An 18,293-nucleotide genomic window follows, 5' to 3' on the forward strand; every position below is an offset into this window, starting at 1 on the left:
CCCACCTCACACCTATCTCACACCCAGCACCCTTCAGCCTATCCCATAACAATGATTCCCCTCTTCCACCTAGGACCCACTGCACCAGCTATCTCTCCTGCTGTCTTGTTAGCATGGCATGTTGTTACAGGAAACACGACTGCATCCATACATCATAACAGCCTTCACCCAGACCACATCACACATCCTTCTAACAAGGAACTGTCAGCATTACCACAAGCATCACATAATTATACCAGAACTTCAATATTCAAAACACATCCACATAATCTAATTGTCAATACCTAACAGTAAGTATGCATACAATACAGGAAATATTTCAACATGTGTTTAAATAATTGTTTTCGTGAATTTTGTTTTTATACATATTACTGAAACCGTATACACACTAAAAATAGCTTTAACGATTTGGCAGTTCACAAAAACTTTCCAAGTTATCTTGAATTACTTACGTATATCTATCTCTGGTTCCATGGAAAACATTTCAGAACATTATTGCATCATCAACCATACATGTGAATCATTTAAATCTATTAAGCCCAGTGCACTAAAAGAGTGTCTACTGTGAGCTTTTTCTGTTCATATCTCTAAGTCTAAGTCTGTGGTATTTGCTGAACACCCCTCAACTAGCTGTGATCTTATTCTGGCAGAAAACCACAAACAAAATGTTCTTCTTCCAAAAGCATTCTTTCGATTTTTTTTACAAACTAGTACCAGTAACTTGTCTCAAATCTTAGGTTCAGGATACAGATTGGGATACAAAAATAGATGAAAACATTATTGGGAGTCAAACCCTTATCTTCGGCATGATAAGCAAAAGCTTAAACCAGTTAGCTACCTAACCACCCCTTTAATGCTAGTGCTGAACTACATAACCTTAACCTAAAAAAGCAGCCGTTATTTTATTGAATATGTTTATTATGGAATACCACAGTGAAATATTACGACTTGCCATAAGCAAACCTACAATTAGTATTTAAAAAGATATAGCTTTTCGTCTCAAACAAATAGGGTCAAATCTTAAAAATAGAGCAAAGAACAAGATAAAACCATTCCATGAAACATGCACAGCTGTATCTGGCAAAAGTAAAGCTATCTACTTAAAATGTCAATAGCAACTTATGAATTTGTGCAAGCAGCTAACAATGCTAATATCTATAACAGATCTGTATTCCCACAAGAGTTTTAAATGTTAAAATTGAATAAACAACTGACTGACAAAGTTGAGTGTACACCTTCATCATGCTGTGAAGTGCAGAAATCCGGACCCGGAGCCACAAGCCTGTTCTAGAACAGCAGCTATGTAAATACCAGGCCTATATTCCCTGGAGGGTGTTATCACTAGATATACCTCTAGCCCACTGATGGTCTTACCACACTTAAGTATCCCACTAACACATGACTTTACACATGGGTTATCAGGGAAACTCACAAAACATGGCCAATATCACGCCTCAGTGCAAAGATAGATGAACATTCATAAAACTATCAGTGAGGGTGTGCACTTTGAAACTTGTTGCACTACCTCTCTTAATGTAAACAAAATAAAGGTATCTTGAACCTTGCAAAAACATAAATGTTGTTTTTCATGTAAATGATAAATTAACAAAAAAAATTATGTCCATGATAAAAGGATACATACTACTCAAAAATAGTAAAGGAGCCCCAATTTTTTCTACTACAGTCAATTTGTCATGCCATGAAAGATTAACTGTAGTTATATCAAAAAAGAAGAGAGTGCAAGGTCCTTCATTTCTATTGAACAGGATTTAATACAACATCACAAAGTTATATCACGTATTCGCTACAATATATCCACTTAGTACAGAGGCCAGACTCCAGACCTCTCCACTGCTACCTAGAATGTCAAGGGAGTAACACTGGGCTGTTTCAATACATGCTGATCTTTTCAAATTACCATGACAACCACATGCAGAAAATACATTTATTTTATTGATCATGAAGCTTATGGGGTTTGGCGGCTTACCACCTACTTAGCAACAAGTGTAATTTCAGGCTGACATGAGATAAATAAAGAATATATATTATGAATGCAACAAGCTCAAACCAAGTCTGTGTGATAGCTAATTTCATGCTGCTCTGAAAAGTATTTGCTATCTAACAGCAGTAGATGTTAAGAAAGCCCAAAGTGATGTATAGTTGTGAAGCACAGGTTGCCATGGTAAATGACAGATCAAGATCATAAGCGGGATAAATCTGGGATTCAAACTCACAAAGTGAGATCCTGTCAATAGAGAGTGAATGTTTACTCATAGAGTGAGTGAGTGAGTTTATTTTTTCGCTGCACTCAGCAATATTCCAGCTATATGGTGGCGGTCTGTAAATAATCGAGTCTGGACCAGACAATCCAGTGATCAACAGCATGAGCATTGATCTGCGCAACTGGGAATCAATGACATGTGTCAACCAAGTCAGCGAGCCTGACCACCCGATCCCTTTTACAACAAGCATAGTGGCCTTTTATGACAAGAATGGGTTGCTGAAGACCTATTCTATCCCGGATCTTCACGGAAGTATACTCACAGAAACGAATAAGGGAACACATGAAAGTACAAACATTCCTTTATTTATTTCCAGAATTTCACTCACAGTGCAATACATACCTTGTGAAGAAGGCTGGGAAAGAATAAAGGAACACTTGTACTGTCATGTGTTCCCATATTGGTTTCCATGAGGTATAGTTATCTGCCACTTTCAGCAACACCATGGCAGGGGATACCATAAATGAGCTTCCCCTTTGGTGAATCAAACATGGACCTTCGGTGAGGCAAGCTAATACACTAACAACAGGGCCACCACACTACCCCATGGATCTCGCCATGGGTAAAGGACACGATACAACACAACAGAATACATTTCCATAGACCACAGGGCCCTCTATTCCTTCCATAAAACTAAACTCAGACATTTGTTTTCATCAAACAAGTATCTCCATACATTTCAACAAAAGCACTGTAATGGCAAAGCACCTAAAACATAGCTAAATACCTTTACAAACAAAACAGTTTCTTTTCCTCATTAAATAAAGACAGTGTGACTATTTGCGATTTACACTTCTAAACATGAACAACGAACAACATACCTGTGAGGAAGACAAAAATATCACTTCAAACTAGCCCCTGCAACTTCAATGCCTACAAAAGCAAACTAAAACTCCCAAGCCCAACACTGCAAGTTAACACAGCTCGAAGTGATTGCAAAAAAACAATGAATCAACATGGTCAGCGCTTAGGTATATGCTTAACTAGCTGGTCCAACAATTCTCAAAAAGGTTCAAACAGCCCAGCATTAGTGTGTGCGCAGTGAACGTTGGCTCTGAGAACAACAAGGAGGTGCAGAGCCATAGGCAAACCCTGGCTTATAGACACAGGACTCTAAACATTACGACAAAACTGACTGTCAACAAGCAAACCGCCCTCAACGCAACGCTGCTATTTCTTCTCCATGCACACCTGGATGTTTCGGGGAAAAGAAGTCAAGTGGACATGTTGGTTGGATTTTTATTTAGAAAAACACAAACTGCTGATTACCTGTGTAAACAGCCTCATCGTGTTTTACTTATTTTATGAGATATATTTGTTTTAATAAGAAATTATTAAACATATAGCTCACTAAGTTTTTTATTCTGTTGTGAAAACACAAACTGCTGATTACCTGTTTGATCTTCACCATCTTTTACATATTTTATTACATATTTGTTTCAAAAAGAAATGACCCAACATATATTTCACTAAGATTTTTATCCTGTTGTTTTGAAAATGGGCTAAGCAAGTTACAAACATAGTTCTCGATATGATTTGACAGTTAAATTATATCACTTGTATGATATTGAGTGAAATAAACACCTAAATATGAAAGTCTAAGACATATGCAGAGGCCCAGATAAGCTGTGTATCCGGGTAAAATATGCATATAAAATTTCCAATTACGCATTGAAAAATAATTGTTGCGTACCAATTACGCATTTAAAATGTTAGATACGCAAAAATTTTAAAACAAATGCTTACGGAATATATTTATAAAAATCGCTTGCATAATGAAAAAGACATCGATTGCTATCAAGTTGTACTGTTAGTATATAGGACAAGTGTTGTACTGTCAGTATAGGATGAGTGATTTTTTATGAAATCATTTCCATTATGTTTAAGTTGGTTTTGATTAGGTATGACATGAGGCAGAACATACCTGCTTAGTAAACTTACTCAATGACATAATACTTAGGTGAGTAAAATGACTGAAATACGCACATATTTGAAAGCAGTGGGTAACGGAAAATGAAATACCCACTCAACATTCATAATACCCACTCCCAAACAATACAGTGGGTACAGTACCCACATGAGCTAAATCTTATCTGGAGCTCTGCATAGGTCCACTAAAAAAAATCAATAACTTGCAACTGATATCAGCTGTCCTGTTTTGAGGCCTACAGTCAGTCCAACGTCTTTATACCTTCACATGATATTAAAGTTGACCTGATTTGTCCTGAAAACATGCTACACAACACAAGGGTTTGACTTGAACTTGAACCTGTAAAATGCAACCTCAAATATATATTATCTTGCACCAAGTGCACCTTAAAACAAATACTGGTATTTCCAATAGAGCTCATGCCAGTATATAATAGCTGGCTAATCTAAACTTTCTGAAAATGGCTCCTCATTACAATATTTCATTTATGTAACATAACCTAACATTATATTAAATATGTTCATTACAGAGTTTAGATCTTCATCTAGCATTTTATTTTTATTTTCCAAGAAAGTGAAAAATTGTTTTCTCTACTTAGCATCGCAGATCTAACATATAATAATACTTAAGTTGTTCAGTTATTATGCAGTGTTCAGAAAAGAAATCTAACCTTTTCTATTAGTTTTTCTTTTTGATTCAACACAATATTTACGTATACTTTGAATAGGAGTTTTGTTTGTTCATAGTATAACACCACACCCAGCAATATTCCAGCCAGATGATGGCGATCTGTGAAAAATGAGTTTGGACCAAACAATCCAGTGATTGACATCATGAGCATCGATCTATGCAATTGGGATACGATGACATGCATCAACCAAGAGAGCGATCCTGATCCCCTGATCCCGTTAGTCGCCACTTATGACAAGCATGGGTTGCTAACGACCAATTCTAACCCGGATCTTCACAAGAAGTCTAAATAAGACCAGCATGAGAAGCATTGGTAATCAGAACAAAACATGATCAGGGTAAATCTGGGATTCAAACTCACCAATAGCTGCAGTTCTACACCACATTAACTACACTGTCACCACACGTTATACAGCATGATAACACACACAGTGTCATCACAGAACAAACAATGCTTTACTTGCATGGGCCCATGTGAGAACTTTAGTAGTTTTTCTTTAAATGACCCTAAAATACAAATTCTCCGGAAACAATTTTACTGTGTCATGATGCTCATATCCGATACTCAGGGGGAAATCATTTTATCTCTGTCAATCTGGTTCCTTGTACAAGTTCAGCAACAGTAGCTGTTTACATAGTGAAGGGGCGGTGGGGTAGTCTGGTGGTCTTCATGCATCACCTCAAAGACCTGGTTCGATGCCAACCAAATGCACAATCGTGAACGCAGATTTCTCGTGTCCCTTGCTGAGAAATTGTTTGCATATTTCAGTGTAAAAACCATACTCACTCATTCTGAACATAGTAAGAGTGTTAGTGCCATCTTTTCACACCTTAAACCATGTGGAACAGCAACTATCATATCAAGCCTGGAGCAGCCAAACCATTGGCTGATTTGTAAGATTAAAAACAACTTACCAACCACATGTAACACATTGTTCACATAAGGTGAGGTGAGGTGAGGTGAGGTGAAATTGGGTTTAACGTTGTGCTTGAGAATATTTCGCTCATATGATGACCTCTGTGTGTGTGTGTGTGTGTGTGTGTGTGTGTGTGTGTGTGTGTGTGTGTGTGTGTGTGTGTGTGTGTGTGTGTGTGTGTGTGTGTGTGTGTGTGTGTGTGTGTGTGTGTGTGTGTGTGTGTGTGTGTGTGTGTGTGTGTGTTCACATAAGGAACATAAGTGCCATTAAGCATGGTGGACGCAAACCAGGAGCTGAACTATGAACACTTTGAACACTGAATGAGTGAGTGTGAGTGAGTGAGTATGATTTTACGCCGCTTTTAGCAATATTCCAGCAATATCACGGCGGGGGACCCCAGAAATGGACTTCACCCATTGTGCCCATGTGGGGAATCGAACCCAGGTCTTCAGCATGACGAGCGGACACTTTAACCATCAGGCTGTGAATGAAGACTGACACCACTAAGATCTACCTTCAAATATGGTCACTACTAAAATCTGTGAATGAAGACTGACACCACTAAGATTTACCTCCAAATATGGTCACTACTAAAATCTGTGAATGAAGACTGACACCACTAAGATCTACCTTCAAATATGGTCACTACTAAAATCTGTGAATGAAGACTGACACCACTAAGATTTACCTCCAAATATGGTCACTACTAAAATCTGTGAATGAAGACTGACACCACTAAGATTTACCTCCAAATATGGTCACTACTAAGATCTGTGAATGAAGACTGACACCACTAAGCTCTGTATATGAAGAGAGAAACCACCAAGATTTGCCTTTAAGATGGTCACTACTAAGAATTGCCTACGAAGATAGTCACTCTCCTCAGAGTTCTGTCCACTCTCATGGACTACTGTGACCCACAAGTCACAAATTCAGTCCCCCTAAAACAAACATACAGACCTTACCTTCCCCTAAAACCATACAGACTTCTCCAAGCCAGAAGTGAAATCAAATATGACTCAAACAGCTGATCACAAACCTGAAGCTTTTGGACTTTCTGTATCTTTCAATGGAGGCTGCCATGTTGGCCGAAGACTTTCTCTCAGCTCGAGATCGACTCATTGTTATTCCTTATAAGCTGTCTCTAGGTACTCTGTTACACTTGTGTAGCTGAGGTCAGTTTGTAAGAAAACCACGTTTCCACAATCTGTCACCTGCCTGCACAATCTGACATGCAGGATGTAACTCACAGTGCAAGTATTTAAGTGCACTGGATTTCAAAATTCTTATCAATCTATGAATACAGCAATGCTGCAAACAAACTTTCCGTCTATTGTCCGTATTTATCAACAGGCCATGTCATCACTTCAGCCAACCTAAGGACAACGTTTACAATGAATTCATCAGAGCTACAGGAAACTCCTAACTATATTTCCTCTGTACACTAAGTCCTACTTCCGTCTAGATAGTGGTGTACTGTGAAACACAGCATTGTGTACAGCCTGCTCAGCTCTGTATCCCACACTTTACAGATGGAACAGCAACATAGTTCTCACAGCCTGAAGGTAACACTAAGTATTTTGGATTTGAAATCATGAAATGTGAAAATATGACTACTGTTTCAAATACATTTACAGATATCCTCAAGTATAGGCATGGGAGAGTGGGTGGAAAAAGTTTATATCCCATCCTGAAGGTAACACAAATTGTTTCAAAATATTACAATGTGTCAATTACTGTTAAGTTATAGTACCATATCAAATGTGTGCATATCACAGTGACTAAAAGAGTTTAAAGTTAACAAAATATCCTAAAGGTAACACAAATTAGTTGAGATTTATCCATCTCCAGTCTGTCAAAATGAGATGAGTACACACATATGAACACTGTCAAAAGTATGGGTGAGTGGTGGGGGGATGACAACTGGGATTAACCAGAGTTGCTGTAATGTGTTGATTCCAGAATGAACCTGTGATGATTCAGTTCCTCCCATGTAGCCCAGTTATGGGCAGTTGTCACATCCTGAGAGGAATAGTATGTTGAGTGTAAGTTGAGTGTATGTACTTACTTCATTCCTTGTTTGGACACATTTCGTTGTAATCAAAGTGCATTGTTCAATATGTTACGAATCACACACACTCTCTCTCTTTCTCTCTCTGAGTAGTGTGTGTGTGTGTGTGTGTGTGTGTGTGTGTGTGTGTGTGTGTGTGTGTGTGTGTGTGTGACATGCTTGTCTCTGTGTGTGTGTGTGTCTGTCTGACCATGTGTCTCTGTGTCTTTCTATGTCCCGTCTGTGCCTGTGTGTCTCTGCATCTTTCTGTGTCTCGGCTGTGCCTCTGTGTCTGTGTCTGTGTGTGTGTAAGTGTGTTTGTGTTTGTTCATGTGTGCCTGTGTCTATGTGTCTATGTATGCATGTCTGTCTGTCTGTGCATGTCTGTGTGGGGTTTTATACCCAGTAAACCAACAAGTACCATCTTTTACTATATTCTGGTGTGATACATGTAGGGATTTAAACATGAACCCTCTCCATGCTAGGGCTCTACCTAGTCGGCCGAAGCAGAGGTCTGAGAAGTGAGCGTGGTTTTACATGGCTTTTATCAGTGTAATGTTCACTTCATCATGATCAACTGTGGGGACACACCTACTGTGTATTGAAAATCAAACCTGACATTCAAGTGACAAGGCCGCACTTACAACTATACACTACCTCACCATCCCCTTTGGGTTCAGGAAGTAGGATAGGGATTGTCAATGTCAAATTGCCATATTCTCTGTAATTGGAGTGTGTGAGTGAGTGAGTGGAGTTTTATGCCGCACTCAGCAATATTCCAGCTATATGGCAGCAGTCTGTAAATAATCGAGTCTGGACCAGACAATCCAGTGATCAACACCATGAGCATCGATCTGTGCAATTGGGAGCCGATGACCAAGCCAGCGAGCCTCACCACCCAATCCCATTAGTCGCCTCTCTCTGTAATACAGTAACAGATAAATCCCTGATATTATCTATAGGTTTCCATCCTCCTAACATTTAATTTCTTAAGAATCTAATACTATTGGGATTCTCTCTAACAAGTTTGATAAAGCAGTTGAAAGTCAATATCATTAATGATAAAAAATGTGAATTTCTTATTTGCTATGTTCAGTGTAAACACCATAAATGTGACTTATGTGAATAGACAGGATATGTCTGTAAACAACAGAGTGAGCCGCTTCCAAACTGAATTATCTATCACTATGAACAACAACAAGATACCATATTATATACCGGGGTACTATACCATGATGAACCACAATTACCAGTATTTTATAATAAGGCTTTACACAGTGCAGTAGTCTTACCCATGCCAATAACAAGTGAAATAGGCCAAAAGATCAATAGCAAATGCCTAAAACAGCCAAGTATTGTTGTGGAAGATAACGTGAGAAAAGAACCATTGCAATAAAATAGCATGGCACACTGATCCATATTTCTTGTTATCTTTCCTGCATCGTGCAGAGCTATAAGCAACTGTTTGGAAGAAGGAAATTGGTGTTCAGTAAACAGAATTATTATTACTAGTATTGTTAAAATCACCCCAAACTACAACTAATAAAACATTTCTTGTTTCAAAAAGAATTTCTTCAGAAGAAGAGCCAGATATTGTCCATGAGATTAATAAAAAGTTTAAATGAAACTAATGTAACACAATGATTGCATTGTCTGGTCCAGACTTGATTATTTACAGACCGCCGCCATATAGCTGGAATATTGCTGAGTGCGGCCTAAAACTAACTCACTCACTTATCAGAAACCGTTAATATAAACTGCATTTATTATAAAACAAATTCTACATATTTCTATCACTCCGTGGTTAGATAGATGTACACACACACATCCACACAATATCTGACATCATGAAACAAGGAAACTACTGCATGTAGGTTGGCGACCTATCTAGTCTATCATTCAGCAAGGTTGAACATACAGCTTACAATGCTAACTGCTAAATTCATAAAACATTGTTTAATCTACAGCATGGTATCTCAGTGAGCTAGCACTATAAAACCAGCTAAGTCTGGGCTAGTACAAGCAGCCACACATACACACGCATGCACGTCATCATATGAGCTGAAATATTCTTAAGTGCGGCGTTAAACCCCATTTCACCTCACCTGACCACAATGTGGACTACACGACAATAAACTGCAGGTGGATTTACAATAGAATGTATAGAGCATTAAGTTGTTGATTGTATTAAACATATTTGTAGTCTTTCTTTATTTGTAGCTTTACCAAGAAATAATACCCTAATATAGGGAAATGTGCTGGATGGATAACAACATACTGATTGCCATGCAGGAGACGCAGAAACATGATGAAGCAATGATTGTTATCCTTAAAACACATAACTAAATTGCTGGAGAAATGCAATTTAACATTAAATTTTAACTAACTCACTTTGTTTACTTGAGGCTTAGTAATTCAGACAACTGTCATAGAATCTGGTTTAACAACAAATAACTTCTTATTTTTGTTGTCTAAATACTGCAATAATATTTGCATAACTTAAAATATTCAGTGCAATATCATAATTATAAACCAACAATATGCTAGCAATAATCTTTGTTGAACAGAGTTGCAAATGTCAGCCTGTATGATGACTGATGATATCAACAAATAGAAACATTTCACTACAATGTTTCAACAAAATCAAAACAATGGTACCAGTTAACTGCAATACTTAAACAATATTCCACAACTCGAAACATTGTCCCACAGTAGCCCCTTTCACCACCCCTATCCTTACAGACACATACATATAGATACATATATTCTGAGGTGCCCAAAACTTGCTGAAACACAGACACTTACTAACATCTAACTTATAGAAGTCTTCAAAAACACCAACAGATCATGGGAGAGTTTGCTGAACATTATTAAAGATAGAGGAGTGAGGAGAAGGGCCACAGCTGCCAGATGCATGTCACCACACAAGTGACCAGTAAGCATTTATTCCATTTGATCTCATAACACCTGCAAATGCTAAGGAATTCATACGTCAGGCTCCCTTAACCCACCTTGAATGGAACAAGGTAATTCACATTCCAATCAATCAACTGACTCATGCAGTTCTGAATACTGGTTCAGCAGACTAGCATTGAGACCCATTCAAAGCTTCAGTCAGTCTGTTGCACAAATCAATAATAAATTCAAGACATTAAATAAAGTCACCTAACCTGTCATCTAGTTACATAATGTTACGCCCATACCCATCCCTTAACGAGCTACAACTAATGCTGCAATCATTAAATTCACATACAAATAACTACTCTTGCTAGCACTGTTCACCAGCATAACTTACCTGTGGTCAAACAGATCACAACACCTTTGGAATGTCGGTATATCTACAAGGTGTCAAGTTTGGTGTACACCTTTAGACACACATGTTATTAGTAACAAACAGTGTTTGATTGACATTGAAATCATGAGGTGATACTTAGCACTCTAATGGATCAGATTTCAAGCTACACAATGTCACACAAGCATAGAAAATTGTCTTACCCACTCATTTCTGGTGAGATGAATTTTAAATTGTTTAGTTAAACATGTGTCTAATCCAGTGCTCATTTGACCCAAAACATCTCCAGGAAGTGCTGCCATCTAGCAGGGGAGGTAACTCCAAATTATGATGCTACACTGGTAGTAAATAAGAGATTTTATGGTGTTTCAACCACTTCTTACATTCACAAAAAACTAATTCCTTGTTTCCATAAAAAAATATATACATAAGACTGAGAATATAAACAAAATCACATTTTCTCATGAAATAAAAGAAAATAACTATGTCCCTTTTTGTAAACAATAAAATATTTAAAGCACCTGCCTGTGTAATTTGAAACTTTCAATTTATAGCTGTATGAACTTACCTGTTGTAATTCTTATACTTGAACATGACTTTCCAAGTATAAATCCTAACAACAATTTGCTTGTATATTGCTTGGAACAGGTGTGGTGGTTGTATCCCATTACCCTTACATCCCAGTACCCCTACATCCCAGTACCCCTACAATTAGTTAAGGCTAAAAGGTTAAAGTGTTCACTCATCAAACCCTGGGTTCAATACCTCACATGGGTACAATGTCTAGACCCACATTCTGGTGTCTTCAACCATGATATCGCTGAAGTAATGGTAAAAGCAAAACAACAACTTTTGTTTGTAGCTTAATGACGCACTCAACAATATTCCAGTTATAGCTCCAGCTAGTAATCAAGTCTGGAGCACACAAACCAGTTGATATCATGAGCAACAAACCATGCCGCCGGACTACGGTGACCAGCAATCGGCCACACCTGACTCTACCTTCTCCATCTGGTCGCCTCTTACAACCACCATACATTGCTGGGGTCCAATTCTAACCAAGAATCATAACAAGGTTGTGTATATTATTCTTTCCAACTGTGGAACTGAATGCACAATGTCATTTACAAAGTGGTCAAATGTAACATATGTTATATTTGGGATTACACTTTCTCAGTAAAGGTACATAGTACATTTGTTGAGTTGAGTCCTATCTTGGATTCGAACTCACACTCTCAGTGTCCGGCACCTAATTGCAAGCACACAATGTCAAATATCGACCCCACACACTGTAGAGGAAAACAAAAGTACTAGAATCTGTGGTTTACTGAGAAAGTGTTATCCCAAATATAACATGTGTAAGTGTGGAACTGTTGAATTATACACTTCATCAATTACCCAAGAGGGAGTAATTGAGATTAATCATCTGAAATTAAAACAATAACAAAGAAAGCAACATAAATCTTCAAGAGAAACATCTCACTTACTCTTCCTGAGTGTAGAGCATCTGAGCTTGAGGTGGCTGGACTTTGGTATTATCCTGAGATATGGCACTCTGTACATTTTTGGGCAAAACACTTTTGGCAAAACTGAATATTTTAGTACTTATTCCATCCATATTACTGGAGTTTGTAATTCCATCAAATGGTTTACTGTTCCTGTAATTGGCAGCTGAATGCACATTGGATCCATATCCCAGTATAGAAGGTCCAAACAATGCCTTGTAACACGGGTTGTGGCAGTAGGGTAATCCCTTGTGCTGAAACAAAAAACAGTACCCATAAACATTTACTGTTATCATTTGGGCAACAGTAGTTTGTTTGTTTGTTGTTTAACTCTGCATGCAGCAATATTCCAGCTACATGGCGGCGGTCTGTAAATAACTGAGTTAGAACAGACAATCCAGTGATCACGAGCAAGAGAATTGATTGTAACTGGGACATGATGACAAGTGTCAACCAAGTCAACAAGCAGCAACATTCAAGCTACATTCCAGTCAACAAGCCGGACCACCCAATCCTCAGTTGCCTCTTACGACAAGCAGGCTTGCTTAAGACCAATTCCATCCCAGATATTAACAGGTTTTGGCAACTAGTACAGAAAAAATAAATATGATTAGTACAGAACAACAGTATAGATATATATAAAACAGGATTAATCGAGAGAAACTTTTGATTCTAGCTTGGGTAAGAATATTCTCCCTAACATATGAGGCATTTGACATTTTTGTCAGTAAAACAGGCTACTCCTTTAGAGAAAAAATGTGATCTTACAATATATTCACAGCAGTTCACATTAACCTGTGTTGTTTAACACTGAGCAATATTCCAGCAATATGTCTGTAAATACTTGTGTCTGGACCAGACAATCCAGTGATTGACATCATGAGCATTGATCCTCACATCAGGGATATAATGACATGCAATGAACCGAGTCAATAGGTCTGACAACCTGATCCATTTAGTCGCCTTGTATGACAAGCATAAGAAACAGGGACCTATTAAACTAAGAGTGAGTGAGTTAGTGTGGTTTCACGCCGCTTTTAGCAATATTCCTGCAATATCACAGCGGGGTGCACTAGAAATGGGCTTCACACAAAGTCCCATCTGGGGAATTGAGCTCGGGTCTTCAGCGTGGCGAGCGAACTGTTTAATATCATGATATCTTAATACTATTTGTATAATTAACCACATGCAGTCATATAACAAATACTTTTCACAGCAGCATCAAACTCAAATCACTCATGGATAACATATATTTACATATATTAATTGATCAACTTACAGGACCTTAGAAAGGTGAAGCATTCATAAAATCTACTCATTTACTTTACATTCTACTTAGGTAGGGACCTGAATGAAGTGTAATTTATGCTGACCTTTATAAATTCCATTTCAGCACAAAGAGCTAAATTTTGTAAGATCATGCCTGGCATCTTTCACACAGTTTTTCAGAAATCAACATTGTACACATTTCTAGTGCCAGGCCTTGTTCCATGAAGCAAACATAGGATGACAACTGTCGCTGTTAACATATAGGAGTTGTGACATCGCAGCAATACAATTGTTTTGTGGAATGGGCTCCTAGTGTACGCTCAGACAACCAAAACGTTTATATGAAGCATCATCTAAATTCTTTGCAATATAATTTCTTCCTTGATAACTTTCTACTTTACTGTTATTTACTGTTACTGACTGTATGTTCAGTGATTGTTCAGAACACACTACCCGGTAGCCATTTCTGTGACTTATTTATATTATTATGATCCATCACAGTGACTGTCACCAGACAGGCCTGCTCCAGTGACCCCTAGGACCTGACAAGCAGCTTACCGGTATGTATTTGCACTTAGGTTAAGTCAAGTGAGATGGTCAGAGGCAAGTGACTTTGTCCAACATACTTTAATCAAACAACACATCCACACATTAGTAACTTTATCGTCAAGCCAAAGTTAACATATACAGCTAAAACATTCTAACGTCTTCACTTATCATACATATCCATATTATCATTAAAAGATTCAACTGTCAAGACTGAGAACCAGAGAACTGTGTCATTATTCCTTGAGATTGTGTCAGAGAAGAGATTTAAAAACCTCTGAAAGAAGATCAATTACTCTTTTTGTTCACATACATGTCCAGTAAACTACAAAATATGTTTGTTAACAACAAACCTAAACAAACCTGCAGCAAATCTGTATTTTCCAATTGTTTGGGATGAATTATTTCTTTTAAAAAGTCACACACACACACATGCACGCATGCACACACACACACACACACACACAGAATATCAAGTGGACAGTCTCGTATTCCTTCAGCCTTCCTAACTTCATCAAACATACCTGTTTCAAGGCTACTTCTTGCTCTTCTTCACTTGAAAAAGAAAGAAGATGCCATGAAACATTGAGTGAGTGAGTTGTGTTTTACGCCGCTTTTAGCAATATTCCACCAATATCACGGCGGGGGACACCATAAATGGGCTTCACACATTGTGCCCATGTGGGGATTTGAACCCAGGTTGTCAGCGTGACGAGCCGACGCTTTAACCATTACGCTACCCCACCGCCCCTTCCTAACTGAGTCTCAAGAGCGCAGACATGTCTTTTCTAATCAAACTCCCCTTTCATGAACCATCCATTAATACATAATGTAATATTGTTCGATAAAACAGTTCTTTTACTATTCTTGGATAATCAATATTCTCAGCTTTAACATTATATATTTACAAGTACATACCAAAACTACATTCTACATAAAGAAAAAAATCACTTGATTCTGCAGTTTTCAGGGGGAAAATATTTGGTTACATCTAACCTATCTATAGCTAATACAGACTAGTGGTTTATGTAATATAACCACATTCTGGGAGAAAACAGCTCATCACATTCGAGATTTTAATGGTCTCAAATTTTTTACGAGCGACAGTGTCCAAACTGAGACTTCAACCTGCTGCCCTACACCTTTAAGCTATAAAATAGCAACCCTTCTGATTAACCTTTCTTAATGACAGATTATTCCTCCTTAGGAAATGATCCATCAATAGGACCAAATAATATACTGACCAGAAATAGAACCCTTTTAGATTCAAGTTTGAAGCAAAACACTATTGACCTTCAGGAGATAAAGTTATGTCACAAAACATCAAAAAGAATTTTTATTCCATTCCTTCTATTTCGGTCTGTACAATCAATTGACAAGGAGCTGTCGCTAACAGTCCTAATAGGCTTGATAGGCATGCGTCGTAGGCATGATGTAAACGGTTGTGAACTAATTATTCCTGGAAGACCCTGCAGCACTGAAGCATCGATCAGCCAAGGATCGTCTGTTGGATGCTTTCCGTATTAAGCAGCTATTCAGATTTACTGTTGATTTAAGGAAAAACTAAAATCATTGTGATGTATGAGATTGACGGTGGAAAAGCCTTAGAGATTTCCACTTTTGAATACCTGTGTTTTCATACTGGTGAAACTGTTTTCTTGACATCATCATTCCATAGAATGTTTTCTTGGGTTTTAAACCACTTGTACAGCAGCTAAAATCCATATTTTCTAATTTTATGCTGAGTTGAAATTCCATCTTTCAAACCTGGTAGTTGAGTGGGGAGAAAAAACAACAACAAGCAGTTTGTAACTATTTTCAAACGACAATCTTCAGTCACTCAAGGAGCCCTACTTCCACACTGCTACATTCACAGAATGGAGTATTACTCTAATGTCAGAATGCATGTTGTAAGCTGACAAAAAGTTCAACTTTTCTGCTGATTTGAACATGATTTGCACATGGAAGTTCCTTTCTTGAAATTCAAGTACTTTACAAGAACTGCCACATTATTTCAAGGACTTCATAAACACTACATCTGTCAAATACAAAATACTGACTTGGACACATGAACACACTTGGAGCTTGTTGTGAACGGAGGTTGGGTGAGGTGAGGTGAGGTGAAATTGCGTTTAACGTCGTGCTTGAGAATATTTTGCTCATATGACAACGTGCATGTGTGTGTATGTGTATGTGCGGCTGCTTGTACTAGCCCAGACTCAAGCTGGTTTTATAATGCTAGCCCACTGAGATACCATGCCGCAGTGAAGCATGAATACCCCACACAGACACATTATACTGACTCCAGGCAGGGACCACCAGTCCTTGTTTTACCCTTTTGCATGACGAGTCGGGCATCGAACCCGCGCAACTTTCCGGCTCTCAAGCGACGCAGTCAATCGGTCTCACCTACGGACGTCTAAGTGGGGTTGGGTGAGTGAGTGGATGGTTGACTGATCGAATGGATATTGAGTTAATGACTGTCTGTAACTTGTTGAGCAAGTGTGTATATTTCGTAGAGTGAGTGAGTTTAGTTTTACGCCGCACTCAGCAATATTCCAGCTATATGGCAGCGGTCTGTAAATAATTGAGTCTGGACCAGACAATCCAGTGATCAACAGCATGAGCATCGATCTGCGCAATGGGGAACCGATGACATGTGTCAACCAATTCAGCGAGCCTGACCCACAAGCATGGGGTACTGAAGATCAATATTCTAACCCAGACCTTCACGGGGTGGTGTATGTAGATGGTGGTTGAATGGCTGAGTGGAATGTTTAATGGTTGGGTGGCTGGTTTGACTGATCGAGAAGACCGTTGACCTATTAGTTGAATGGTTCAGTCAAAGAATGTCAGTAACTGGTTAGGCAAGTGTGTTTGTAGATATTGGTCTTAACTCATTGAGTGAATGGTTGAATGATTCAATGGATGGATGACTGAATGGCTGACAGTCAGTAACTGGTTGAACACAACTCAATCAGAAAACAAAATGAGATTTTTTTTCAAATATAGACCATCCAAGATGCTAGCTCATAGAATATTACATGAACACTCACTCACCTGTAACACTTCCTGTATGAAATGTACCTAATTCCAAACAAGTTTCCTAAATTGATTGCCTTGCCATCAGAGAGGGTCATAAGAAGTTTAATTGATATATATGTAGACAGGATAAGCTGTCCTAAGATCGGACGGCAGGCACGTTCCATTAAACTTCCTGATTCTAATGACCTACCAGTCCCTTGAAATGCTAATCCTAATATTCTAAATATGTCATCATACAGCAATGTATTTACTCAAATTCTACTTTTTAGGTGGTTTCCACAAGAGTGTTACATAAAAATCAAAAATCAACTTTAAGATCTGTAACATGATAAAGAAAGCAAATTATGAAAAGTATAAATCATACTGTCCCGAAAGGCTAAAAAAATGCCATGAGAAACAAGAGTGTTTTCCACAACAACTCAATAGCTGTGGATCCTCCACAGCCTGGAGGAGATGTTGAAGATGCAGTACAAGCATGCTGGGGATTAGTGGTGGGGAATTGCAGACGAGTGGATTAGGCGGCCTGGTTGGCATCCATCACTAACTGGAGCTACACATCTATGCTATATTGCCACACATACACACACTAAACCCACATGCATGCATCCATGCACAAGAACAAGCTTGCACACATGTACCCATGAACACACACACTCAGGCACACACACATGCACATGCAGAGGCAGATACATGCATGCACATGTGGACACTCATGTACATGTACTAACACACGCACATTACACACACACGCACACACATACATATGT

General features: G+C 38.4%; 1 protein-coding gene across 2 annotated transcripts in view; it reads right to left on the minus strand.

Moving 5' to 3' along the window:
- Positions 1 to 18,293, minus strand: part of LOC124277151 (ras association domain-containing protein 2-like) — a 96,433-nt gene that overhangs the window by 21,507 nt on the left and 56,633 nt on the right. For both annotated transcript variants that reach the window (XM_046712805.1, XM_046712806.1), the window contains exon 3: positions 12,649 to 12,920. In XM_046712805.1, the coding sequence (XP_046568761.1) occupies positions 12,649 to 12,920 (272 nt within the window). The remainder of the gene's footprint in view (positions 1 to 12,648; positions 12,921 to 18,293) is intronic.

This window comes from Haliotis rubra, unplaced genomic scaffold, assembly GCF_003918875.1.
Source record: "Haliotis rubra isolate DU_JTF1 unplaced genomic scaffold, ASM391887v1 Scf219, whole genome shotgun sequence".
Taxonomy (NCBI): domain Eukaryota; kingdom Metazoa; phylum Mollusca; class Gastropoda; order Lepetellida; family Haliotidae; genus Haliotis; species Haliotis rubra.